Source organism: Castanea sativa, chromosome 5, assembly GCF_040712315.1.
Source record: "Castanea sativa cultivar Marrone di Chiusa Pesio chromosome 5, ASM4071231v1".
NCBI lineage: Eukaryota > Viridiplantae > Streptophyta > Magnoliopsida > Fagales > Fagaceae > Castanea > Castanea sativa.
Genome location: NC_134017.1, coordinates 53,190,426 through 53,217,360, shown reverse-complemented (window position 1 = coordinate 53,217,360; position 26,935 = coordinate 53,190,426). Strand labels below are relative to the sequence as shown.

Sequence of the window (26,935 nt, the reverse complement as noted above, 5' to 3'; positions counted from 1 at the left end):
CTAAGATTATGACATTTTTCATGCAGGACTATACCACATCAAAGGAAGATAGTGATACAAATTGCACATTGGGTTCCCCATTTCATTTTATTCAGCCACCAGCCCCTCCCATCTCTCTCTTCTTCCAAGTAATTCTTAGTTGTTGAGATTGTATTTGAGTTATTGGGCTCAGCTAAAGCCATTTGAATGGTTAGTGTTTGGTGGGTTGGGTTGTTGGTTAAATGGGCCTGCTTTATGGGGATAGGTGGGTTCAACTCTTGTCTGGGTACTAAATTAGATTGACATAATTCTGGTTATTTGGTAAGTTGCAACCAAATCTAATCTATGTAAATTCCCCAAATTTCTCCAGTCACTGCCGATTTGAGTTTCTCATTTATCAACTTTTGGTCATTTAGTATATATCCCACATGTTACATCTTTCTTCATCATAAGTTGAACACCTGTCTCACTGCAATACTTTCTGTTCATATATGGCCACTCATATCACATGCACGGCAAAAGTTTCCCAAATTTTTTTTTTTTTTTTTCATATTTAAAAGGAACCCAAAAGTATGTTAAATTATCTTGTTCAAGAGGAAATCCAGTGACTAGGGACACGTAACATCAAATTCTACTTCAATCTTAAGATGACTCCCAAATTGTCTATTGAGAGGCAAAGCCATAATTAAACCTGAACCCAAAACTCAGAGAAGGAGAAATCAAGTTCATTAAAATAAATCTCATAAAAAAAGTTCATTAAAATAAATCTCATAAAAAAAAGTTCATTAAAATAAATGATTGAATATGTAGGGGTATTTTGAGAGTTTTAGAAAAAAAAAATCATTAAATTTAATTGAAAATTTTCCAACTTCTCTCAATTTTAGAAGGAATGAAAATTTGAAATTTGAGGAGATAGAGAGTAATGAGTGTTCCATCTTGCTTATTCCATTCACTTTCACTTAAACTTACAAACAAATGAAATTTTTTTTCATTCTCTTTATTAAAACTCCCAAATAAAAGAAAGAAAGAATATTCTAAATCTTGTTTTAATTCATTTTTATTTCATTCATTTCCCTGAACTAGCTGTTAGACTTAGGAATCCTATCAAGTTGGATAGTTAAATCAATATCATTTTGTTAGGCCTAAATATAAGAACATAAATATATATATATATTTTCTTAAATATATGACAAAATTTAGATATAGTACTGTATGTGCTGTTCTTTGAGTTTCTCTCATAAAATTCAACCATGTAGCTATTTAACTAAAACATATATTTCTATTTTATAAGAAAAAATTCATACAGTAAAATTTTAAGAAGAGAACTTAAGAAACAGACCTCAGTTTTATTCTTAAATATAATACCTTAAGTTCTCCGCTCATAATTCTAATAAATAAATAATAAAATTTACTCCATTTAAATATACGGTAAATTGCATCACTCATCACAAATCTCAAGTCAAAAGGACAATTATTTTAAGAGGTCGCTTCAAGTTCAAAGTAAACATGGCAAGTCAAGCCCCGGAGCAAGTAAAAACAAGCTGCAGTCGACCTCACCTAAGCCCTTTTCCTTAACACAAACCCATCACCATTCATTACGTCGGACTCGGACCCATGTGGAATCAACCGTTGGTTCATTCGTTTCAGATAAGGTAGTAACGTTGTCTTTGTCACATGTAAAACCCGCACGTACCATCACACATTCATTTCTCGAATCAAAGATGCCACACCAACACCAAGACTCAAAATCCAGACAAAGAGAAAGAGTGTTGAGTCAGAAACGTATATTAATAGTACTGTACTACTGTGTTGTGTGTACAGTACTGTTAATATGTCAACTTTTCTCTAGATTCTCGTATAAATATATAATCGTTGTGGCCAAGAAACCGGTTGTTCCATCTATCTATCTATCTATTTATCTTTTACTTGATTGCTTAGTGTTTCTCTCTTTTATTACATGCTGATATAGATTGAGAAAGAGAGAGAGTGTTATTGGATTTGATCGAAAATGGCTGTGAAGCTATCTACATGGTTTTTGAGCCAAGGGATGATGAGTGGACTGAACTCCAGCAGCAACCACTCAACTGTTCGTTTTTTCTCACCTTCCTATCGCTTACTTCCTGCTTCCTGTAAAATGCGTCACCGTAATCTCAGGTTCCTCTCTTCTTGCTCAATCTCATTCTTTTATTAATTGGAGCTGTATTTTGAGTTTTTAGTTCTTTGTCATCACAGTTTTGATCATTTGATTGAGATTTTGTTTTATGGGTATCGTTCTATAAATTGATTTATTTCATGGGTTTGGAAACTGGGTGCTTTTTCTTGATGTTGATTGACTTGTAGGATGATGATTGATAAATTTTCTTTTTTGGGTGGTGGGAGTTTGAAAATTCATACAATACCCTTTTAAATTGGCCTTCTTGATTGTATTGTGAATTGGTTCGGATTATATTTGAATCGATTAATGCAATCGAATTATTATCATTTACCATCACCACTAGTCCACAACCTTCTTGGAGCTGATGTGCCACTGATAGATAGAGCTATTGCCTAGGGAGTTTCAAACCCACGGCCTTACCCTCCACCCTTTCTTATGTGGGGAGGAGGTTTGGTTTTAGCTAGAGCTCATTGGCAACATATTTGATTATATATAATCCAAAAAGATCTAATCTAGAAAGCCATGTGTCTGTCCTTTTAAAAAAAATATAAATATTGTGCCTCTAAGCTTGTGGAACCTAAGTTAAAATGAGTGTCGTTAGTTCAACAGGTTGAGGTAAATGAGTGGCAAGGCTAGGAAGAAATAGAACTGAAAGATGTTAGAGGTTGCTTGGAATGGGAATGAGAAGAGAGAATGCTGACTGAGATAGACATATCACATATGCTGCCAGGAGGAACAGCTGATCCAAAACTTAAGGATATTGCTTAGATAAGTTAATTTGATTTACTTATCAAAAAAATTAATTTGAGTTACTTGTGGCTTCCTTGAAATGTTAATTTCACAGTACTTGGTCACAGCTGGTCTATCACTCTATTGTCTTTAGCATTGGACCAATTTGATTCATTGAATTGAAATTGTTTTCCTTGTTACAATATTTACACAAATTAATGCTGAATTTTTGTTTCTTAAAGATTTAATTTTTCTCTATATTATTGTGCACATTGATGTATTTTATATCTTGAGCTTATAGAGGCTTAATTGCCCTTAGGTTGACCCTTATTTTTTTATTTTTTGTAATAAGTTAGTATTAGAAAGGGAAAAAAGACTTGTTAGCTCATATACTTCAAGATCCAAAATACTAACAGAAGGAACGTAATGCCCGAACTTTTGAGGACATTGAGAGACCTATTGAATTGTTGAAGACATCACTAGCTAGGACTTTGTTTGAGTGGTCTCGTATTTGGGGCCTCATGCATTGTATTTCTTTGTCTGATTTCCTTATTTCTTTGGGATCTACTGTTTGATTTGTTTGTATTCTTTCTTTGCCATGTGTTTACAATCGTAAACACATTGCATTTCTGTTATCAATAAAACTTTTATTACCTATAAAAATAAAAATAAAAAGAAAGGGAAAAAAGAAAGGGGGGGGGGGGAGGGGCAATAGCTGAAGCACATGGGTAGTGTAAAAATATAATCACCCAAAAAAAAAAAAAAATCTCACTGCCAAAAGATAAGGTCATCAGGAAAATCTAAAAACTGTATCATAGAAAAGAATCAAGAACAGACTGATACCTAGTGGAACATAAAGATACGAAAGGTTGACTTTATTTCCCCCAACGACTTTGCTGGAATTTCAGAATCCTTGCTATTTCTTTCTATACACAGACACCACCTAACTTAATAAAAATAAAAATCTCATTGCCAAAATCTAAGGTCATCAAGAAAATCTAAAAACAGGATCATAGAAAAGAATCAAAAACTGACTGATACCTAGTAGAACAGAAATATTAGAAAGGTTGACTTTATTTCCCCTGAGGACTTTGCTGGAATTTCAGAATCCTTGTTATTTCTTTCTATACAAAGACACCACTTAAGGTATGATGGACTAGGTCCTGAGCTACAGACTCGTTCCACTCCCCAATTTTCACCCTCTTATTTCCCTTAGGTTGACCCCTTTTTTACCAAGTAAAATAGGACAAAATCTCATTGCTGACTTTTTTTTTTTTAGGATTCCAATTCCTAGAAAATTATAAATTTATAACTTTTTCGCATCTGATCTTACATACAAATTTAAATGCACACTTTAGAGCACATTATAGCACTTAATGAACTTAATGCCTTTTGGCGTCCATTGTCTGTGAATTGTGGTGGCAATGGTGAGTATTCACTTGAAAATCATGTCTTCTAATATGAACATTTCTCTGCTTGTTTGAGGTGAAAACAAAAATTAGGTAGAGTGGTCTGATTAAGCATGTACCATGTGCCCTACTTTCCAGATTCAAATTCCTTGAAAAGCTATCTTCAATAAATTTTCTTATATTATAGACGTGTAATTTTCTTAAGCAATCATAAATTCTCACCCAAGTTACCAGCTCTAGAAGCAAATTTTTGAAATTTGACCAAATTTCTTTTATGGAGTTTTTTTATTTTTTAATTTGTGTAACTTACATAATTTATCTTATCTCGGATTAAAAAATTCTGTACCTTAAATTAGATTATTAGTATGCACTAACTTGATCATACAAAAATTACATACAGTTCCCAACATAAAAAGCAACAATTGAAGAAAGGCTCTCATGAACAGCCTCCAACAAATGCAGATTTCCAGCCAAATGGGGATGAGGAGTTAGAATCCGAAAATGCTTCAATTATTAATGTCCCAATTTTGAGTCAGGAACTCATTTCAAATGATGATGTTGACACAAGCATAGCTCTGGAGCATACCAGTGCAAAACAATTGAAGATAGCCTCTCATGAACAGCCTCCCAGAAATGAAGATTTCCAGCCAAATGGCGATGAGGGGTCAGAATCTGAAAATGCTTCAATTATTAATGTCCCAATTTTGAGTCAGGAACTCATATCTAATGATGATGTTGACACAAGCATAGCTCTGGAGCATACCAGTGCAAAGGAGTTGAGTAGTCCAACTATAACTAATGAAGAAAAAACTTTGGTATGGTCCTTCACCAAGACATCTACAACAAAACCAATAATCTGTGTTTACACTATACCACTCTATTTTTTTCTTTCTATCTATATTTCATGTTATTATCTATCTCATTTTTCTTCTCTTTCTATTTTTGTAGAAAAATATTATTGCTTCTTTATTCATATTGGTAATTTTACATAATTTTTGCTCCTAGTAACTTGTTTCATATAAGCAAAACATTCGATACTGTAATTCTTTCTACTCATACAAGGGATTTGATTCCTCCTATATTCCATTAAAATAAAATTATTTTAGTACATAGCAGAAAAGCATTTCGTCATGTCAATTTTGTACTGAGATCTTCATGGGTGGATTTTTTTTTTATCATTGAGGGGGAGTCGTCATTCTAATAGTGTTGTTATGCTTATGCGCCATTGAAGCACCTAAATTGGTTGATACCAAGTTCCCCCTTTGTTGGCTGATATTTTTGTACTCCAAATAAAGTACAAAACTTTGGAAGGCATGGTTTCAAGCTTCAGATTCAATTTCTATAAGTTGTGCATTTCATCAAGATTTTATACACAACTTCAGTGGGGATGCTAGGAAAGCATGTTTTACTTTCCACACCTTGAAGACTTCACCATGAGATTGATTACTTTTTTTTGGATTGATAACATGATGGGATTGATTACTTTGAGTAAATTGATGCAATCACTTATATTGATATGGCATTCAAATTCAAAATATTCATGTAATAAGTTCATTGTTGATCTATTTTCAAATTCTGTAAATTCTATTACAAAAATGGGTTCTATTGTAATGTGTAATCAGTCAAGCAATTGAAAGATGTAGCCCTTATGCTTTTGGTGTTATTGACATAGGTCTTAATGACCAAACCTTGTTAATCCCTTCCATTTTTCCTTTCTCATCTACTCTTTAGTTTCCATAATATTTCAAAATTTGACAGTTCTTTAGTTTAAATTCAGGTACTTTGGATATATCAAATTATCAATATAGTGAAAGGCCAGCTATGTTTGTCTTTCTTCACATTTTTCTGATTGAGTCTTTTGATGTGTACTACCTCTAAGTTTAATTTTCAGTGCACAACTTTATATTTCTAAAACAGTAAATTTATGTTGCACTGTTATGGGTTCAATATCTGAAGTTATATGATATGATTGTATGTAAAAGGGTAAATTTTAAAATGTTCTTTCAGCGTTAATATCTAGTGTTCCCCAATTATCTTACCATAATTGCAATCCAAAAAAAGAGTTGGAGTGATCAAATATATTTTCTGAAACAAATGGAAAGGAAACACAATAGTCAAACAGGTGATTAAGTAATATAGGAGCAGATATGATTGTCCTGTTTGCATTTACTCTCTAGAATATTCTGCTGGTATATTGAGATAACCAATTAGGAAAAGCACATGCACTGCAAGTTATGGCCTATAAACTAAAATATTGATCTTGTAAATGTCCCTAAATTGTTGGGATAACTGATAAGGTTGTGATGTGTCCTAATAGTATTTGGATAATAAATTAGCAGTCTCATTTCTTATAGTTTGCATTAAATCATCAATTGATAAACTCATAAAAAAAGTCCTCGGTTGATTTTTACAACAAAACTGTTTTCATTTCCTCTTATTGGCTAGAAAAGCTAAGGATAATCGTTGTAAACTTAAATAAAATTATTATATTCATTGCTTGTCTCACAGGCTATAAACGTTGGTGGGGCAGAGCAACTATCAAGTGTACAATCTGAGGATTTGGTTGGCATGATAAGATATGCGGAGAAAAGTAGGATATTTTCTGTACTTTTATAATCCATCGGTATCTGTCTCTTTGGTTTAGCATATTTATATCAATTTACAGTGAAATACATACCTATGTTTCCATTCTTGCTATAGATATCCTGCTTCTCAATCAAGCTCGGGTTCGTGCGCTTGAAGATGTTGAAAAGATTCTCACTGAGAAGGAGACACTGCAAGGAGAGATCAATGCTTTGGAGATGAGACTTGCAGAAACTGATGCCCGGATTCAAGTTGCCGCCCAAAAAAAGATACGTGTGGAACTCCTTGAAGACCAGTTAGAGAAGTTGCGAAATGAATTCGCTCAAAGGGGTGGTACTGAAAGAATTGAGCTTGATATGTATGAGAATTATGAAAAACTTTTGAGTAGTGAAGACTCTATAATACATAATAATAGTTTTCATCCTCTTACCAAGGAGCTTAGCTCATTGAGGGAAGAAAATGTCTTCCTGAAGAATGATATACAAGCACTTAAGTCTGAGCTTATTTATGTCAAGAACACTGATGAACGTGTGCTTATGCTGGAAAGACAACGCTCATTGTTAGAATCTTCCCTAAAAGACTTGGAGTCTAAACTTTCTGCTTCGCAGGAAGATGTTTCCAAACTTTCTTCTCTGAAAGTTGAATACAAGTACTTATGGGAGAAGGTGGAGAATTTACAAGAATTGCTAGATAAGGCAACCAAACCAGCAGATCAAGCTATTACAGTGTTGCAGCAAAATCAGGAGCTCCGAAAGAAGGTTGATAAATTGGAAGAATCCCTTGAAGAAGTTAATGTCTATAAGCTCTCATCAGAAAAATTGCAACAATACAATGAATTAATGCAACAAAAGATCAAGCTTTTGGAGGATCGTCTTCAAAAGTCTGATGAAGAGATACATTCTTACATTCAATTATATCAAGAATCAGTGAACGAATTTCAAGAAACACTTAATAATCTGAAAGAAGAAAGCAAGAAAAGGGCACTAGATGAACCTGTGGATGACATGCCTTCAGAATTTTGGAGTCGTTTATTGCTCATAATTGATGGTTGGTTGCTTGAGAAAAAAATATCAACCCATGATGCAAAATTGTTGAGAGAAATGGTTTGGAAGAAAGATAAACAAATTTGTGATGCATACATGGCATGCAAGGAAATGAATGAAAGTGAGGCTGTAACTACATTTCTCAGGCTGACATCATCACCAACACGGTATTAATTATTTAATAGTAAATTGTGGTGAATATATATGCTGTTCATTAATTTGTACCCTTTGTTGATCAGTCCAGGATTATATGTAATTCATATCGCAGCAGAGATGGCACCAGTTGCTAAGGTGTGCTCAACTATGCACTATGGTCTTTCCTTTCTTTCTTTACTCGATCTTTGTGAAAAATTCAGTGAAGGACCTGAAGGTCTTTTTATGTTGATTTAGAATTACATTACATACTGCTGAATAGACGGTCAAATATTGCTAGAGGAGTCTGTGACACTCAAAATGTCCATGTTGATGTTATTGAAAATTCTCTCCTACGTTGTAGTGTATCATTTATTTTATGGAAATATAAGTGAGAAGGACCAATCAAGGAACTTGTGTCTTGGTTGGAAATATCTTATGTCAAATTATATTAGTGTATACAGAACCTGTTATTTCACTTAAGCCTCTTTGATAAGATGCTTGATTGCACATATAAATTTATAATGTCAGCTGTAGTATAGCTTCTGGGTTCAGAATGCAATTTCTTTTTCCTTGCTGAATTTTGTAATGGTGCTTGTGTACTGTAGACAAGTTGCTGCAGCACTAACAGTTATTTTCTACTCTTTGGTTGAACTATGTATGGTATATCCTTTCTTATGGAAAATGGCATATGGCTCCAACAAGGAAGTGGTCCCCAGTCCCCTTACTACCTTTTCAATAACAACATAACAACTCCAAAATAAAAGGTTACCAAACCATAACCTTAAAGTTATTATTATTATCATTATTAAATTATGACTAACATACCTTATTGTCCTTGAAATTTTGTCGGAGTTAGATTTTGTCCATCAAATTTAAAATGTATCAATTTTATCCTTTGAACATTTGCCATTAAAGAAATTGCATACATGGTAGATTGAGCATGGCACATATGTTAAAAAGTTGTATAGCATGGCATAAATTTAATAGCAGATGGATAGAAGGATGAAATTGATACCTTTAAAATTGTTAAAAGGACAAAAGTTGAACTTCCACCAAATTTTTGAGATGGAAATGTATGTCTCCCACTGATAGTACCTTATCTTTGTGCCTTAGATTATTAAACACATTTATTTTTCCTTTTTCAGTGCACCAAAGTTGGTTAAGCTTTTTTTAGGTAGTTTGAAGCTGGCTTTATCTTGGCTTGTGCTCAATTTGGTATTTCAAGTTTTCCTTCACAAGTTTTTTTAGATTATACAGAAGACTATATAATGGCTTAACACTCAAGTCAAAATGCTCCACAAATGCTCTTTGTTGGATCTTATCTGCCACACATATCTCAAATTACCCAGCTATTAAAATGTTTCTTCAGCATGTTTACTACGCTATATTTTGCATGAATGAAAGTAGCGTATGATTTTTTTTTGGCCTTTATCTAGTTTTCAGCATTGAACCATTTACTCGGATGCTAAAATTTTTTAACATTATTGGGACAAGAGAAAGGATAGGTGCTAATGTGCTATAATCATGAATCATGAACTATGATTTAAAATTTTATTTATTCTATTCTTGCTTAGTTTTTAGTGTTAGTTCTATGATTTCTTCAAGATTCTACATTGCTTCTGTAGGTTGGTGGTTTGGGGGATGTTGTAGCTGGTCTTGGTAAAGCTTTGCAAAAAAGAGGACACCTTGTGGAAATTGTTCTTCCAAAATATGATTGCATGCAATACGATCGTATTCGTGACTTAAGGGTGAGTTATTATTGGTGATAATTTTTTGAAGTACCTGAATTTCAAGAATATCTCAATGATCTGATTAACTCATACAGGTCCTGGATGTGGTGGTAGAGTCATATTTTGATGGTCAACTATTCAAAAATAAAATCTGGGTTGGCACCGTTGAAGGTTAAGAATTTTATAGTTTTTGCTTGCATTGTATACTTTAGAACCTGGACTTTACAAAAATTCTATGTTTTAGAGTCAAATACTGATTATAAATTTAATTATGCAGGTCTTCCTGTTTATTTTATTGAACCTCATCATCCTAACAAATTCTTCTGGAGAGGAGAATTTTATGGCGAGCATGATGATTTCAAACGTTTTTCATTTTTTAGCCGTGCGGCACTTGAGTTGCTTCTTCAAGCTGGCAAGAAACCAGACATAATACATTGCCATGATTGGCAGACAGCTTTTGTTGTATGGACCATATAATCTTCATTGTTGACTTGTGCTATATTTGATGTCTGGCATTTATTTTTATATATTTATTCTTTTAAATGAAATTTTTTTGCCTTCTTAGGCACCACTTTACTGGGATTTATATGCCCCTAAAGGATTGAATTCAGCTAGAATATGTTTCACGTGCCACAACTTTGAGTACCAAGGGACTGCTCCTGCTGCAGAATTGGCATCTTGTGGTCTTGATGTCCATCAGCTAAACAGACCAGATAGAATGCAGGACAACTCTGCACATGACAGGGTCAATCCTGTTAAGGTATAGTAATTATTGATACATATTTACTAATATATTTTTTTTTTGTTGAGAATCACATTTATTACTGATATCATAAAGACATGCAAATATTTCATTATGTCTTATGGATTCCCTATTTTCAGGGTGGAGTTGTATTTTCTAATATTGTGACTACTGTTTCGCCTACTTATGCACAAGAGGTGCGGACTGCTGAGGTATGAGGTTTGCCTTTACATTGGTTTTGTTGCATTTACCTTAAAAATTCACAAGAATGCTTTGAGGTTGCTTCTATAGTCATTATTATAATTGGGCTTCCAGTTGAGAAGATTAGGGGGAAAATTTTGGGGAAATTTTCCTTTTAACATGATTTTAGCAACTATTTTGTTAGTTGGTATGTTTTTTTTTAACATATTAGTAAACTAGCATCTCAAGCTTTAGAGACTCGAGCTCAGCAAAAAAACTCAAGTATTAGAGACTCGAGTACAGTGAAAAAAGAAGAAGATCTGAAGAACCAATGGCAGATGAGAAGAAGAAGAAAAAGAAGAACAACCCAGAAGAAGAAAACCCACACGGAAGATCTGTAGAAGAAGAACCCAGAAGAAGAAGAAGAAGAAGAAAAACCCATGGCAGATTTGAAGAAGAAGAAGAACCCAGACGAAGCCACCACTTGAAACTCGAGGCTTAGAGACTCGAGTTTCAAAGCCTTGAGGTGCTAGTTTGCAAAATAGTTTTGCAAACTTGACAACTAAATTGTTCCAAAAATAATGTTAAATGGCAAATTTCCTCGAAAAAGTCCCTCTTTTTCATTCACATCAGGTAATTAAATATCATGTAACCTCTATGTACTGACATTACATGACATGATGGAATAACATTATTCCTGGCTTCAAATTGATCCAAGATGATTAGGGTGGGGTGTCTACCATGTCTTACAAAAATCAGCTCAGATGTGTAAGGGAGTATTCATATCAGTCTCATTGCTTTCATGAAGGCCTTATATGTTGTTATTTTTTGATTTACAGGGAGGAAAAGGTCTCCATTCAACACTTAATTTTCACTCAAAAAAGTTCATTGGGATTTTAAATGGAATTGATACTGATGCATGGAATCCTGCCACTGATACATTTCTCGAAGTCCAGTACACTGCAAATGATCTTCAAGGGAAAGCAGAAAATAAGGAAGCTATGAGAAGGCATCTAGGGCTTTCTTCTGCAGATGTCAGGAAGCCACTGGTAATTTTAGTTTATCAAATGGTGACATCATCATATCACATTAAGTTTTCATATTTGTTGACATTTTAATATGTAGCACTGATATAGTAGTATAATATGCTACCCCTTTTGAAAAAGTTATATTTTGACTCACCACATTTGTGGTTTTACAATATACTGTCACCAGCTATGGAAATTACATTTGGGATCCTAGGAGCTGTACTTTAAGCTTTGTATTATCATGCATACATGGGAAAAAGTTTTTTTTTTGTTAATTTTTATTATAAGTGAATAAGAATTTCTATTGAAATGGGGGATTACTTCATGTTCACGATAATGAACACAAAGTATCTTAACAAATTACAAAGAATCAAACTGAAACTCTTAAGAGAATTAAGAAACTCAAAAATAGAAGTAAAATGAGTGAAACCCCTAATTATAGACCAATCAAACAAGGTCTGAATCAATAAGGATTTCTATTGATCGAGGGATCTCTCAATGTCATTAAACATATGAGAGTTGCGTTCCTTCCCACTAACCACATCAAACATGGTGGCACTAAATTCCAAATGTCTGAAGAATGCTTCTAAACCAATTCCTGCACCCAAACAATAGGGCCTTTACTGTCAAAGGCATCACCCACTAAATTCCAAACATGCTAAGAACTTTACTCCACAGCATATGATATGAGTAACGTCACAATGAAGTAATAAATGGTCCACTATTTCCCTGCTATATTGACACAAGCAGCACCATCCTATCCTTCTTAATAAGGTTATCAATAGTAAGAATTTTATCCCAAGCTTCTGGCCATAAAAATAAAAAAACCCTCTTTGGGGCCTAGACACACCATATACTCTTCTAAGGGAAAAAATTGCCATTTGTGCCACAGATAGCTTTGTATTAAGAACAAACATGAAACTTGCATCTCCCCGCAAGCACAATTTCATCTTATCACCCCTCTCCCCCCTAGGCACCTATGAATAAGATATGATTTGAAAAGAAATTAACAGACCCCAACTCCCAATCATGGAAGTCCCTTTGAAAACTTACATCCCAGCTCATAACCTCCCCCCATCCAGCCTGTAATCCAAGGAATCAAAGATGGAGGCTTTCCTATCGGCTGAGCAGGCAAACAAACATGAGAAATTGTTAGCATGGAGGCTTAAGACATGCAACTGTCTCATATATGCCCTGCTTTTAGTTCATACTGGTATCAGGACTGAAACTTCCATTTGAACTTACAGCTAAAATACAGGAATGTATACAATTGGGAGAACTTAGATTCGAAAATTTCTCCCATTTTATTTTTGTTCTCTTTAATTGCTTTATAAACACTAAACAGCCTCCCTGCCCTCCTTTTTTCAAGTTTTTGTACTGAGCTCATGTTAATGCATCCTTTAACAATATACCTGGCAACAAAATGTGATTCCACTGCCAGAATCTTTGCAGCTAAGTTACTGTGTTTTAGGATCCTTTTTGTTGTTTTTATAAAATCCATGTTAAGGATTCAATAGATAGAGAAGTCTTTTTTGGATAAATATTAGGGCACTTAAATTCTTCTTTTATTGTTGGGAGCATTTGAGATATCATAATAATGTTCTTAAAAGGGACCTTTTAATTGTTTGGTTTGTATGTCATAATTTTTTTGGTGATATACTCCCATGTAGGACCATTGTGTTTTGAAGAAACGACATTGTCACTGGCCTTGTAAGAAAGTTCTTGGGTTCATCACATGAGAGAAGGATGTGGGAGGGAGAAGGCTACCTCTGACTGTGTAGCCTAACATTTCCACTTGATAAAAAGGAAAAGAAAAAGAACATAATTGCCATTTTCTATATATATATATATTTTAATCCTGATTATAGTTGGTGAATCTGCTTGAAATCTTACTTGATTTTGTTTGATCTTTTATTCAATAGTTAGGCTGCATAACAAGATTGGTGCCTCAGAAAGGTGTACATCTTATTAGACATGCGATATATCGAACGTTGGAGCTGGGAGGACAGTTTGTACTTCTTGGCTCAAGTCCAGTTCCACATATTCAGGTAATGTTTTACTTTTTCTTTATTAAATTCTTTACAAGTAGACTCCCCCCCACCCCACACACACACACACACACACACACTCACAAAAAGAAAGAAGATAGGCAGTAAAAGGATAACCTCACCTTAATCAAATGTTTGACTTTTATTTTGAAGGTCTAATCCTATTAATTTCTTATTCATTCTTCTAACATCAATACTACTATGTGGAGAATCAATATCAGCAGCATAAAAAAAATTGAGAATGGAAAATTCAGTAGTGTTATTCTACAAAGTTTGAAAACTTCTTTCTGACCCAAATTTGCATGTGAAACTTCTTTTTTAAAATTCTAAAGATCTTTCTCTTCTTCTTCTTTTAAGAAATAGCTATATCGAGAAAAAGTGTGAGAAAGGGGCACAGCCCTAGTAAATGGGGAATTGACAAAGGAAGAGGCAAAAGGAAATGAAAGTAAACAAGTACAGAAAATATTATCTAAAATTCAAGTTATCCAGGAACTCCAGCAAGTTGAAGTAAAGAATGAAATAGTAGGCCAAAATCCATTCATAGAAAAAAGAATAATAATAATAAATAAATAAAAAAGAAGAAAAAGAAGAAGAAGAAACTAAGAGAGAGAGAGAGAGAGAACTTCAACTTTGTAAGAAGAAACTCCTTCCCTTGAAATGATGTGCATACCTATATCTCCCTGTGCACTACGTTAAACATACAGAATACTCTGCCGTTTGTCACCATTTGTTCTTTCACCAAATATTCTTTCTAACATGATAATATAACCCTCACGATATGGCTTACCCCTTTTTTCTTAATGAATGAGCAATTATATTTTAAAGAAAATATTACAGCAAGTTAGGACAGGAAAAACTTCACAAATCTTGCTGGGACAGCCAGCTGCACAAAGACAAAGATTAATACAGCAGGGGAAAAATAAAAACCTAAGCAAAGTGCTAGCAGCAAGGAGAATTTCTAAGGCTTGGAGGCAATGGTGGCTCCAGGACTTTTTTTTTTCCTAGGGGGTCAACAGTGGTAAAGCTAGGAATTTGTCATGGGCACAAGTAAAAAAATTAATTTTTTTTTTTTATATGTACAACTTTCATATTATATACATTATACAATAATCTAAAATAGTATTCTAAATATAATTTAGTATAGATATCAGTAAGACAACAACCATTGAATGCATAAATAAATATAATTAAATAACTAATCATACACGTGGTCAGTCTCTTGAAGCTGAACTAATAGTAAATGTGAAACTAAGAAAAAAAATATAGTAAATGATATAAGCTTTTAATTTTAGAGTGTATGATTTCCTAACCATACACATGGTTAGTCTCTTGAAATTGAAGCAAGCACTAAAAGACTTCCTAGATTTGGAAATTTATAGAGCATTTATCAAACTACTTGATTAAAAAGAGATAAAAACTAAGAAAACATAAAAGGGAAAAAGAAAGATAGAGAGAACGAGGAAATAATCATAGATATAGATACAAATCTGTTGGTTGTAACAGTGGTGTACTTTTTTGTTGATGAAAAAGAAACGTGTAGGAAAAAACAACTTTATTTTGCTGTCAATGGAAAAGTAAGCCAAAGTCCTAGAAAAAAAAGGTTTTTTTTTTTAACAAATGAGCAAAAATTTGAAACATTTTTTTTTTCTTTCTTATAAAATTAAATATTTTAAGAGTAGTGTTATTGACACAACACTGTCACAATAAAACCTAGATGACAAGTTGTTAAAGGTGGGAAAAATGTGATGTTAGTTGTGGGTCTCGATAAAAACTAGTTACAAGTTGCCACTTAACCTTTATTGTTAAATTATAGTAAGAATATTGTGAAAGTAGGGTTAATATGATCATATTCAAACTTATATCAGCTGGGTTTAAACAAAATTTAGGGTTAGGGGGTTCAATATTTTATTTTAGGTGCTTAAAAAAAATTATTAGAAATTACATAATAATAATAATAATAATAATAATAATAATAATAATAATAATAATAAAAAATTGGCCAGGTCAGGGCCTGGCCTTAAGGTACCTTAAGCCGCCCCTGCTTGGAGAAGATATGCCCCGAGAGCAGCACAGCACTCTATTCAAAACAAAATTGCAGAAACAGTCCTTGCTTTCTACCCTATTTTTAACTTCCTATTTGATAGTTCTAATAATAGTCTCTTCAGACTTGATTCTGCCTTGACAAGTCGTGCTATCTCTTAGCTTCCACAGATGATTTGCAGCAGACCATAGAGCTATTTTGCAAAGGACAGCTTTCAAACACTCAATCCCCTCAACTGGTCTTCACCCCACAACATGATGTCCTTTCAATGGAATTTAAGATTTATAATAAAACACCAGCCCATAATGGTTTTCCACACTCTTCTGGATATGGAGCACTCAAAGAAGAGGTGCTCCCTATTCTCAATTCTATTTTTGCAGAAAACACAAATAGCATCAGTTACTACTCCCCATGGTAGAAGCCTATCCTTTGTCAACAGCCTATTCTGACTTGCCAACCAATGAAAGTGTGTTTAGTAATTGAACCTAAAAACCAGATCAATTGATACCACTTGACCTCTGGATTTTTCCTTCTAATATGCCGGACCAGGTACTAGAACAAGAATAAAAGTCAGATTTAGAAGGAATCCAGAAAGGCCTATCCTCATCTACAAATTTTACCAATGAGAATTTAGTTCCTGAATGGCCACTAGATTATCAGATCTTGTGGAGCCCAGTGCCACTTCTGATTCTGCAAAACACTAGAGACCAAATCAGTCAACAAGCTAGCAAAGTCGTAGACTGTTTTATGACCATATCTTTCTTAAAAGACACCATCATGATGCCACCACCATGCCAAAGATAGATAATAGATCCATGCCCAACATCAAATCAAATAAGAGGTCTAACTTCATTTCAGAGTTTTGGAATCTTCCTCTAGCTCCATGTACAAGCCTGAGGGATTTTGACAATCCAAAAGCTCCTACCCTCCAAAAGCATAGCTTTCACCCAAGCAACCCATAAAGAGCCTGCCTGAGCAAACAAAGACCAGATAAATCCACATATTAACAAAGGAGAAAGTATCGATACAAAGATTAAAGATAATTTTAAGCAACCAAGTAAATAATTTGTTTCAACAACCTTAGTAAAATAAAGTATATCGAATAGCTATATAGCTACAACAATAACAATAAAAACAACCAAGCCTTAATCCCAAAATTTTTGGGATCAGCTAATAAATAGCTCTATAGCTACTGTAATGAAATTTGAATTAAAAAAATATAGCACTTAACAAGAATAAAAAATGAGCAAAACTTAGTTATAGTTCTTTAGGTGCTATATATTAGGTTTTCAAATTAAATTCAAACACTTAGTTGCGTTGATCAATGTTAGACAAACAGTATTATCTTTCCTAAGAATAATTAAATTTAATACAACAATATGTTTGAATTTAATTGGGGAACCTGGTGATACTGTTACTAGTGAATAATACCTAAAAATTTTTAACTAAGTTTTACTTATCACAAATCAATTAGGTATATACTATTGTAGTCAAATTCAAAAATTACTGAATTATAGTAATTGTTATGTAATTTATTAATAACTAAAAAGTGCAATGATCAAAGAGATGATTGATTCATTGAAAGATTGGTCTAATAGAATATTAATGATTTTAATTAATGAGACATGAACGTGGTTCGGTCGACAACCCAAATGGTTAGGCAATGGCTCAATGAGCCCAAAACAATAAATTTGTTAGAGAGTGGGCTTGATATTGAACCTTCAATGAGTTAGAAAATAGGCTAGTTAGTGTTAGGATAAACAAGACAAACAGTTTGAAAAAGAAAAATGCTCATCGGTTAGGTTCGAGGAAGGTGTGTTCTTATATACTTCTTTTAGACTTATACCAATGTTCAAGTTTTTGGTTACACAGTGGTTTTTCTTCTCACTCCTTTTTCTGATCCCCCTGTAATGAAGTTCTCCCCTTCTATATTTCTTTCCCTTCTTTCATCTCAGCCTTTCACGTGTAGGTCAGATTGCTAATTTCCTTGATACTTGTCCCATCAGCACCTTCCTAAAGTCTTTGTAGGTAGCTGTAAGGCTGAAAGTTACTGTTCAGGTATCACTTCCATATTAATGCAGTCAGGGGATTAGATACAGAGCATTCAATGCGGTGGGAGCAGCTTTCTTCCCAGATATTTCTCAATTCTCTATTAACTCATCTCTTTTGAATGCTTATCCTTCTAAGCACGGTTGCTTGTTGCCTAGTACTTGATGGATGGTCGGACTTGAGGCCTCAACTCTATTGGCTGAGGAGGTATCGCTCGTCGGACAACGTCACTTGTTCATTGTGACTTGACCTCTTCCTTGGCCCAATAATCTATCTATCTTCACTAGTACTTATCTGTCCTTGGGCTATTTGACGTCCTCGGGTGCGGCTCACGACCCAGTATTCTTATCTGGGCCCTTCATCCCTACAATAATAATAATAATAATAATAATAATTCATGCGTTTAATTAATTGTGTTTTTTTTCAATAAAAATATTTAAAGAAAAATTGATACATGGCGGCTGTGTAGGACTGAGTCGTGACACAACAACATGAATACAATATGCCAAACCTTAGACAGTTGTAGAATTTTTGGAGTTGAACTTAATCTAAACTTCAGCTTTTATATAAAATATAAGAATATGTCTTTAATGAATCATTTTATGGTATTAATGGTCTCACGTATTAACAGTAATAATGAGAAAATATAAAACCATATTATTGTGTTAGTAATACAAATGCAATTATTGTTAGAGTGCATAGCTCTGGTACCATTCAGAATTTATGTGCTTCATGCAATTGAATTAGACAAATTATGAAATTAGAGGATAGATGACAGTTCACTTTGAAGCAAGCACAATTATTCTTCTGAAAATTTATGAATTCTGAAGACAATGACCTCTAGCTCAAATAGTGGTTCCTTCTCCTATGAAAATGGGTGGAGGATGAATAGTGGATTAAAAACCCATTGTATTTTTTCTGGTCAGGTAAGTTTTTAGCAGCCATTATGGGTGGTTCTTGCAGTTTTTTTATTGAATCCAAACTTTTTCAACTGGTGGTAGAGGAAGGGGGATGGTATTTCTCCTTAAGGATTTTTGAGCGGAGTAAGTACTTCATGAAGTCGATCTTCATGGGCAAGAACGCGGCACAATGGCTGATAAGGAGTTTAGAACAGATTGTCGTAGGGGTTAGTCCGAAGTATTTTTATACGTTCAAGGAAGGTGATGTAGCCTACACTCTCCAACGGTGCTCTTAACTCTTTTGGCTTGTTCCTTCTATTGTTTGAATTTAAAGTTGGCGGGTCTAGAAGGTCCATTATTTCTCCAGAAGGTCGGACAAAGAATGGTTGGAGGGTGTTTGGGTTAGAATTAAGGAAGATGTTGAACCTGAAAACTATGTGAATGGAGGTTCTGGTCATTTGAAATTTGTAGCTCAGCTTCACAAGGATAACTCAGGGGTTCTTCCTCTTAAATCTTTTGCCGAAGCGGTGCGTGGACATCAGGTGCCGGTGAACATACCAGGTCCGATGACTCTAGGAGGAAGAGATATGGGTTCTTGGAGCACTAATGTGGAATTTGAATTGGGAGAGACAAATCCGGTAGGATATAGAAGGAGCTTTTCATCGAAATTCAAATCAAAGTTGAATGAAGCTGTTTATGGAAATGAGTGTGAACTGAGGAATCCTTATTGGAATGAAGGAGGCTTGACCGTTGAAGTGAATGGGGAAGGAAAAAGGAGTGTTGCCTGGCATCCTTATAAAGGTGGATTGAGGAGTTCTAATTGGGTCACAAGAAATCAAAGGGAGCAGGTGGTGGGTCCCTCTCGTGGGTCACGGGGTCAAAAATATCCTGTGCTGGGATCTGACCAATTTAGGCGTGGTGCATGGAAGTCTGATAAAAGGGAATTGGGGAATTCCACTTGGGCCACAAGGAGTCAGACGGAGATAGTGAAGGATCCCTCTAGTGGGTCACGGGTCCATAATAAGGTGGTAGTGGGCTCAAAACAATATTGCAACACTCAAGTGGGCCCTCAAGTTCTCTCTAATCCAAAGCCCTTTGGCCCATTCAATTTGGATATGAGTGAAAACTCTTTATTAAGTGACCCAAGCCTATCAAACCACGAAGCACAAGCATCGGTGAGACCTCACGAAGCTTCGGTTGCTCGAGTTGGGTTGTTGGATCATCGTGATGAGCTTACGAGGGAGATCAACACCACAAGTGCTGGTGGTCTTCACACCGAGGAGCCACTGGTGCCGCTGGAGAAGGCCGGCAGTCAAACCGAGGTGATGGATCATCCCGTAGAGTCACCGGTGAAGACCTAGTGTACCTTTTCCAATGGGTTTCGCACCGCGGACTCACCGGCGACACTAGATAGGGCCGATACAACTCTAATCCACACCACGAGGATGGATACGAGGTCTCTTCCTCTAACCGAGAATCTAGGTTGCCTTGTGATGACCTCGGTGGAGGTTGAGCGTCTTATTTTTGATGGGTCTTGCGCCGGTGAACCTTCGGTCACACTGGGTAAGGCAGAAATAGGGGGTGACGGGGCTTTAACAGGTTGTGTGGTTTCCAATTACAATTCAAGTCCTTCGAGAGTTGGGAATGAGGAGGTGGGTGTTCAGGGTGGAGATGAAGGTGGCCAGGTTGATTGTGCTAGTGATAAGCAGGGGATAAACACCCCCCATCAGGTGGACCAGTCGGTATGGGCATTGACTGAGGTAGAAATAATTAGTGCAGATGAGGGTTTGGGTTGTGTGGATAGTTTCTCCCCCTTGTTGACTATTAATCCTCTGGAGTTAGTTGTGCCGGCTGAATTGAATGGTAATATTGAGGTGATGGGGTTTGATAAGACATTAAATGTATCTAAGTGGGTGAAACACAGACTCCCCGGTTTCAGTAAGATGATGGGGCTTTCGTTGGATCGACACGAGAAGATGTGTATTTTGCTTTTACAAAAGCTTGAAATGGAGATTGAGGCTGCTAATCTGATGAATAGGAAAGATGCTGCCAATCGAAAAGCGGTCTCTAAGGATAAAGGGAAGAGGGAGCTGAGGAATTTGATTTCCTCGGTTAATTATGATGGGAGATAGTTTTCTTTGACCGCGTTTCTGAGGTAGGAGGGAGTTTTCAGTTTCGATGAAGTTGAAAATGGTGTCATGGAATGGTCGAGGTTTGAATGATCCTCGGAAACGGTTGGTAGTTAGAAATTTATTACGGGAGTGAAATTGTGATGTAATTTGCCTTCAAGAAACTAAGCTTACGGGCATGGATAGACAGTTGATTTGCAGCTTGTAGAGTTGTCCCTATGTAGATTGGGTAGCTTTGGATGCGGATTAGACAGCTGGTGGGGTTTTGATGATGTGGGATAAGAGGGCTTTAGAAAAGTTGGAGGTAATGGTAGGTCAATATTCTGTATCAGTCCGATGGAAGGGTATAGGGGATGGTTTTATTTGGGCATGTTCTGGGGTTTATGGCCCGAATGATAATAACGTGAGGGGGTAGATGTGGGATGAGCTGATTGGTATTCAGCAACTTTGGGAAGTTCCATGGTGTTATATATGGGATTATCGTTCGCTTCCCAAGTGAACGGCTGGGGGGATCCCGCCTTACCCCAGCTATGGAGAATTTTTCTAAGTTCATTAAGGAGCTTAGTTTGATAGATTTGCCGTTGGAAGGAGGGAGTTACACATGGTCTAGTGGTTCAGATCTGCTCTCAATGTCTAGGATAGACAGGGCTTTGGTTTCTCATGACTAAGAGGATCATTATCCGGATGTGATCCAGCGGGTTTTACCTCGTCCTATTTTAGACCATTTCTCCATACTAATGGAGGCAGGAGGGATTTTAAGGGGGAAAAGTCCTTTCAGGTTCGAGAGCATGTGGTTAAAGACGGATGGGTTTAAAGATAAAGTTATTCTTGGTGGAATCGATACTCCTTCTCAGGTACTCCTAGTTTTGTACTTGCCAAGAAGCTAAAGGCTTTGAAAGAAGATATTATTCAGTGGAATCGTAATAAGTTTGGAAATGTAGTCTGTCAAAAAAAAGAACTGTTGGAGGCTTTGAAATTATTGGATGCTAAGGAAGGGGTGAATGGCCTTTTTGAAGTGGAGATAGGTGAGAGGGTTGTATTAAGATCTCAAATACAAAACCTTCTCTCTTTGGAAGAAGTTCCGTGGAGACAGAAATCGAGGATACTTTGCATTAAGGAAGGAGATAACAATACCAAATTCTTCCACAAGATGACCAATTCTCGAAGAAGGTATAATCATATTAGTATGTTGGAGGTAAATGGGGTTATTTATGAGGATGAATCTGAGATGGCAAACCAAACTGTACAGTTTTACAAAAACTTGTACAAGGAGACGGAGGAGTGGAGGCCTTTTGTGGAAGGCTTGGAATTTGATCAGATAGAGGGGTTGGAGAGGGACTGGCTTGAACGGAGGTTTGAAAAGGAAGAGGTTCTTAGAGTTGTCAAAGAATTGGAAGGAGATAAAGCTGCAGGCCCTGATGGTTTCTCTATGGCCTTCTACCACCACTGTTGGGGAGTTGAGGAAAGAGATGTCTTAGCTGTGTTTGAAGAGTTTTATCAACACAGTAAGTTTGAAAAATCTCTTAATGCGACTTTCATTGCCTTAATCCCAAAGAAGAATGATGCTTTCGATATTCGAGACTTTAGACCTATTAGTTTGGTCGGGAGTGTTTATAAGATTTTGGCTAAGGTGTTGGCTAACCGCCTGAAAGAGGTTTTGGATCAACTGATATCTGAGTCTCAGAACAGCTTTGTGGGTGGTAAACAGATACTTGATTCAGTTTTTATTGCTAATGAGTGTGTTGATAGTAGGGTGAAGAGTAAGATTCCAGGGATTATTTGTAAATTAGATATTGAGAAAGCCTACGATCATGTGAATTAGGAGGCTCTTCTAGATTTTTTGAAGAGAATGGGATTCGGGGAGAGGTGGTGTAGGTGGATCCGCACTTGCATATCTACAGTCCAATTTTCTGTTTTTTTTAATGGGTCTCTAGCTGATTTTTTTGGGAGCTCGAGGGGATTGAGACAAAGGGACCCGCTATCTCCCATGCTGTTTTCTGGTACTGATGGAGGTCTTTAGTAGGATGATGAAAAGAGTTGAAGGGGCTGGTTTGATCCGAGGTTTTAGGGCTAATGGTAGACAGGGTGGAGCGGTATGCGTCTCGCATCTCTTGTTTGCGGATGACACGATTCTGTTTTGCGATGCAGATGAGGAACAGATTCTACATGTCCGAATGCTTCTTCTTTGTTTCCAGGCAGTGACAGGTTTGAAGGTTAATGCGTTAAAGAGTGAGATGGTTCCCATTGGCGAGGTTCCTAATGTCCATGTCTTGGCAGAAATCTTGGGCTGCCGGATTGGGTCTTTGCCAATGACCTATCTTGGTATGCCATTGGGGGCGTCTCACAAGTCTCCTACCATTTTGGAATCCTATCATGGAGAGAATTGAGCGTAAGTTGGCCGGATGGAAGAAGATGTATTTGTCAAAAGGTGGAAGACTGACGTTGCTTAAATGTACATTAGCAAGTCTTCCTACTTATTTTCTATCTCTTTTTACCATCCCCACACATATAGCTAATAAAATTGAGAGGATGCAAATGGATTTTTTGTGGGGGGATTCGAAGACACATTTGGTGGGATGGAACAAGGTGTGTGCACCTTTGGAAAATGGTGGGTTAGAGTAAGGAAATTAACTACTTTTAATAAAGCCCTAATAGGGAAGTGGTTATGGCGGTTTGGGATTGAGGAGACAAAGCTTTGGAGAAGGGTTGTAGCTCTAAAGTTTGGGGTAGAATGGGGGGGATGGACCTCCAAGCTAGATAGAGGGGTTCATGTGTGCGGTTTGTGGAGAAGTATACGTATGGGTTGGGAGGATTTTAGCAAAAATATTCGGTTTGAGGTAGGGGCGGGAGATAGAGTTAAGCTTTGGACTGATCAATGGTGTGGGGATTCTCCACTTCATTTGATTTTTCTGAGTGTGTATGGGATTGCCTCCAATAAAAAGGCATCGGTGACCTCTTCTCTTGATCTGTTGGGGATAGAGGAACAGAGAAGCTGGGGTGTTTGGTTTATTTGGAGACCAAATGATTGGGAAATGAGTGGAGTGGAGGAATTTCTCTGTACTTTGGCTTCAAATTTACCTCCCAATGAGAATGGAGATCGTTTGCGATGGAAGTTGACTAAAAATGGGGTTTTTGATGTCCGTTCATTCTATAATAAGTTACGAAGTCCCTTACCCATAATTTTTCCTTGGAAAAGAGTCTAGAAGGTTAAGGTTCCTCGGCGTGTCTCCTTTTTTGTGTGGACTGTTGTATAGGATAAGATCCTTACAGGTGACAATTTGATGTGTAGAGGGATGAATTTTGTTGACTGGTGCATTATGTGCTGTTGTAATGGGGAGACGGTAGATCATTTGCTACTTCATTGTGGTAAGGCTTATCGGTTGTGGAGTTTGGTCTTTAGATTGTTTGGGATTTCTTGGGTCTTGCCAAGATCAGTTGCGGATATGCTTTTTGGCTGGCGTAATTGGCTTGGAAAGCATTCGTATAGCATTTGGAATCTAGCTCCGTTGTGCCTAATGTGGAGTCTTTGGAGGTTGTGAAATAGGAGGACGTTCGAGGATATGGAAAGTTCGGATGACCAGTTATTAGCTTCTTTCAATGGCTCTCTGTTTGATTGGTCTAGGGCTTGGGGACTCACCTCTAGTGATTCTCTCCCCATGTTCCTTAGCTCTCTTCTTTGTAATTAGTTTCTTTTCTTCTCTTTTCCTCTCTTGTATTTCTTTTCTCTTTGTAATTTTCTCTTTGCTTTATGTTTTTTTGCATAAGGTAGTGTTTTTGAATATAAATCTTTATTACTTATAAAAAAAAATGCATTTGAAACTTAGCCATAAAAGGAAAAAAGTGCATATAATGATTGTCAAATACATATCCTTTTTGGAATTTTAAACTCACCATAACAGCTCTCTCTCTCTCTCTCTCTCTCTCTCATATCATCCCTTAACAGAGCACAAAAATTGAATGTCCATTTAAATTTTTATATATTTAATTTTTCCAAACTTAAAAGTCATCGGTTAGTTGACATGTCAAGATCATTTACATGCGGTAATGAATGTGTCAATTTAATATATCTGATTTAAAAAGAAAAGCCAATGGTTCAGTTTCCATGTTCATATTAATTGCATTTGGTAATGAATATCTTAATATTTGAAGTTCACTTGCTGCTTCTTCCATATGGTGACTATATGCGCTTATGCTAATGATTTCTATTATTAGAAGGCAAAGACTTCCGTCTCATTTCTCTGTTTTGTTTGCAAACCTTTTTTTATGAAAGTTCTGTTTGCCAACTTAGCCATTTAGATTTATGCTGAGTGATTTGTGTTTTCGCTCTATGTTTATTGCAATTTTTTATCTTGTAGAGGGAATTTGAGGGTATCGCACACCAGTTTCAGAATCATGATGACATTCGATTAATATTGAAGTATGACGAATCTCTTTCCCATTCCATATACGCAGCATCTGACATGCTCATCATCCCGTCCATCTTTGAGCCATGTGGCCTTACACAGGTAAAGTCTGCACTTATTCTTGAGTAAGGCTACTTGAACAGAAAACAGCCTGAGCACATTTCTCTCTATCAAATTGCACTTAATGGAGAGAGACTTAAAGAAGCCACACAGCCCCTACACTTCTCATTTAAAAACTGAGATGTGGAAAAGATGACTCCTGAAATCAATGGATGATGTTACTTTAGCTATGTTCTCTATCCTCATCTGTGGCATATATGCCTCTAGCTAAACACCTTATTTCAATGTACTAGTGTTGAATCAAAATCCTATCATGTTTTTTTAGCTTTATTTTCTGTGTTAACTCCTTGTATATTTTCTCTAGTTGATAGCCATGAGATATGGCTCTGTACCAATTGCAAGAAAAACTGGTGGTCTGAATGACAGGTGGGTTAAGCCTCCCATATAGCGTCCCCATATTGTGATTCAAGTTTATTCCTTTCAGAAAAATCTTATTTGAACATTTTTTTTTCTTGTGTAGCGTTTTCGACATTGATGATGATACTATACCTCTCCAGTTCCGGAACGGATTTACCTTTTTAAATCCTGATGAACAGGTAAATCAGTGGAATACTGGCTTGTAGTTGAGTACTTCTTTGTCTGTATTTGTGTTCATTAATTTTTATTTAGCATCCATGTTTGAGACTTTAAGCAGGCAATTTGCTGCTCTAGTCTGTTAGTGCCTTAGGCTATTGCAGTCAGCTACGAATCTTAGCATCATATGTAGAGACTTCTATTTTGTCCTCCCTCCTCTGGTGTGGATGGACTGTTCTGATGCATCTTTATTTTGACAGAGTGTAAACAATGCTTTGGAACGTGCATTTAACCTCTACAAGAATAACCCTGAGAAATGGCAGCAGCTTGTTCAGAATGACATGAATATAGATTTTAGTTGGGATTCATCAGCAGCACACTATGAGGAACTTTACGCAAAGTCTGTGGCCAGAGCAAGGGCCACAAACCAGCCTTAAGCTTGTTTGCTGATGATGATTCACTTCTCTTTTGGCAAAAACAGCCTTCTCCACACAAGCTTGCCTGGTGGAACATTATCAGATTTTTTCTATATAAAGTGTAGCTGAGATTGGAACACAATTAATGGGTATTGTACGGTGTATCTATATAAAGTTCAAGCTGAGATTGGAATGCTTGATTTATAGATGTTGTTAAGTGGGAGGCCTGGCTAACAATCTGATGTACAGCATGAGAGATTAAATAGAGTTTTTTATTATTTTGATGAAGGCTCCAGCAGCATTGGTGGATTTGATATTCCTTTGACCTTCACCCAACTTCTTGTTGCATTGGATACATTTTTCATTTTATCATGAAAGCAATCAATGTATATTAAATATTATCACATTGTTTTAGATCGAAGTTTAATGTATACCTTCTCTCCCACACAAGGCTAATGTGCCTCTTCTTTCATACTTCCATTGTAATACAACATTATTCAATGTAGAACATAATGAACTGATGTTCGAGTATATCTACTCAGAACATAAATGACTTTGGCAATAAGTACTAGAAATTATAGTGAATTTATTGTCATTCTCCTAA

At 36.0% G+C, this 26,935-nt stretch overlaps 1 protein-coding gene across 2 annotated transcripts; it reads left to right on the top strand.

Moving 5' to 3' along the window:
* Positions 1-1,691: 1,691 nt before the first annotated feature.
* Positions 1,692-26,935, top strand: LOC142636155 (putative starch synthase 4, chloroplastic/amyloplastic). 2 transcript variants are annotated; one of them, XM_075810261.1, is made up of 16 exons: positions 1,692-2,133; positions 4,673-5,087; positions 6,781-6,862; positions 6,973-8,065; positions 8,138-8,189; positions 9,659-9,781; positions 9,859-9,934; positions 10,041-10,225; positions 10,329-10,523; positions 10,646-10,717; positions 11,525-11,734; positions 13,636-13,761; positions 25,235-25,384; positions 25,707-25,768; positions 25,863-25,938; positions 26,176-26,935. In XM_075810261.1, the coding sequence occupies exons 1-16, from the start codon at positions 1,988-1,990 to the stop codon at positions 26,350-26,352; spliced, it is 3,240 nt and encodes a 1,079-aa protein (XP_075666376.1). In that variant the 5' UTR covers positions 1,692-1,987; the 3' UTR covers positions 26,353-26,935. The 2 variants fall into 2 exon arrangements, with proteins under 2 accessions (XP_075666376.1, XP_075666377.1); XM_075810262.1 differs by lacking the exons at positions 13,636-13,761; positions 25,235-25,384; positions 25,707-25,768; positions 25,863-25,938; positions 26,176-26,935 and adding an exon at positions 13,384-13,601.

Bases quoted from the DNA above. Each gene is read 5' to 3' on its own strand.
- LOC142636155 (XM_075810261.1), top strand. From the start codon at position 1,988: ATGGCTGTGAAGCTATCTACATGGTTTTTGAGCCAAGGGATGATGAGT. The intron at 8,190-9,658 runs GTGTGCTCAACT...TTGCTTCTGTAG, and splicing joins AGATGGCACCAGTTGCTAAG to GTTGGTGGTTTGGGGGATGT. The intron at 10,524-10,645 runs GTATAGTAATTA...CCCTATTTTCAG, and splicing joins ACAGGGTCAATCCTGTTAAG to GGTGGAGTTGTATTTTCTAA.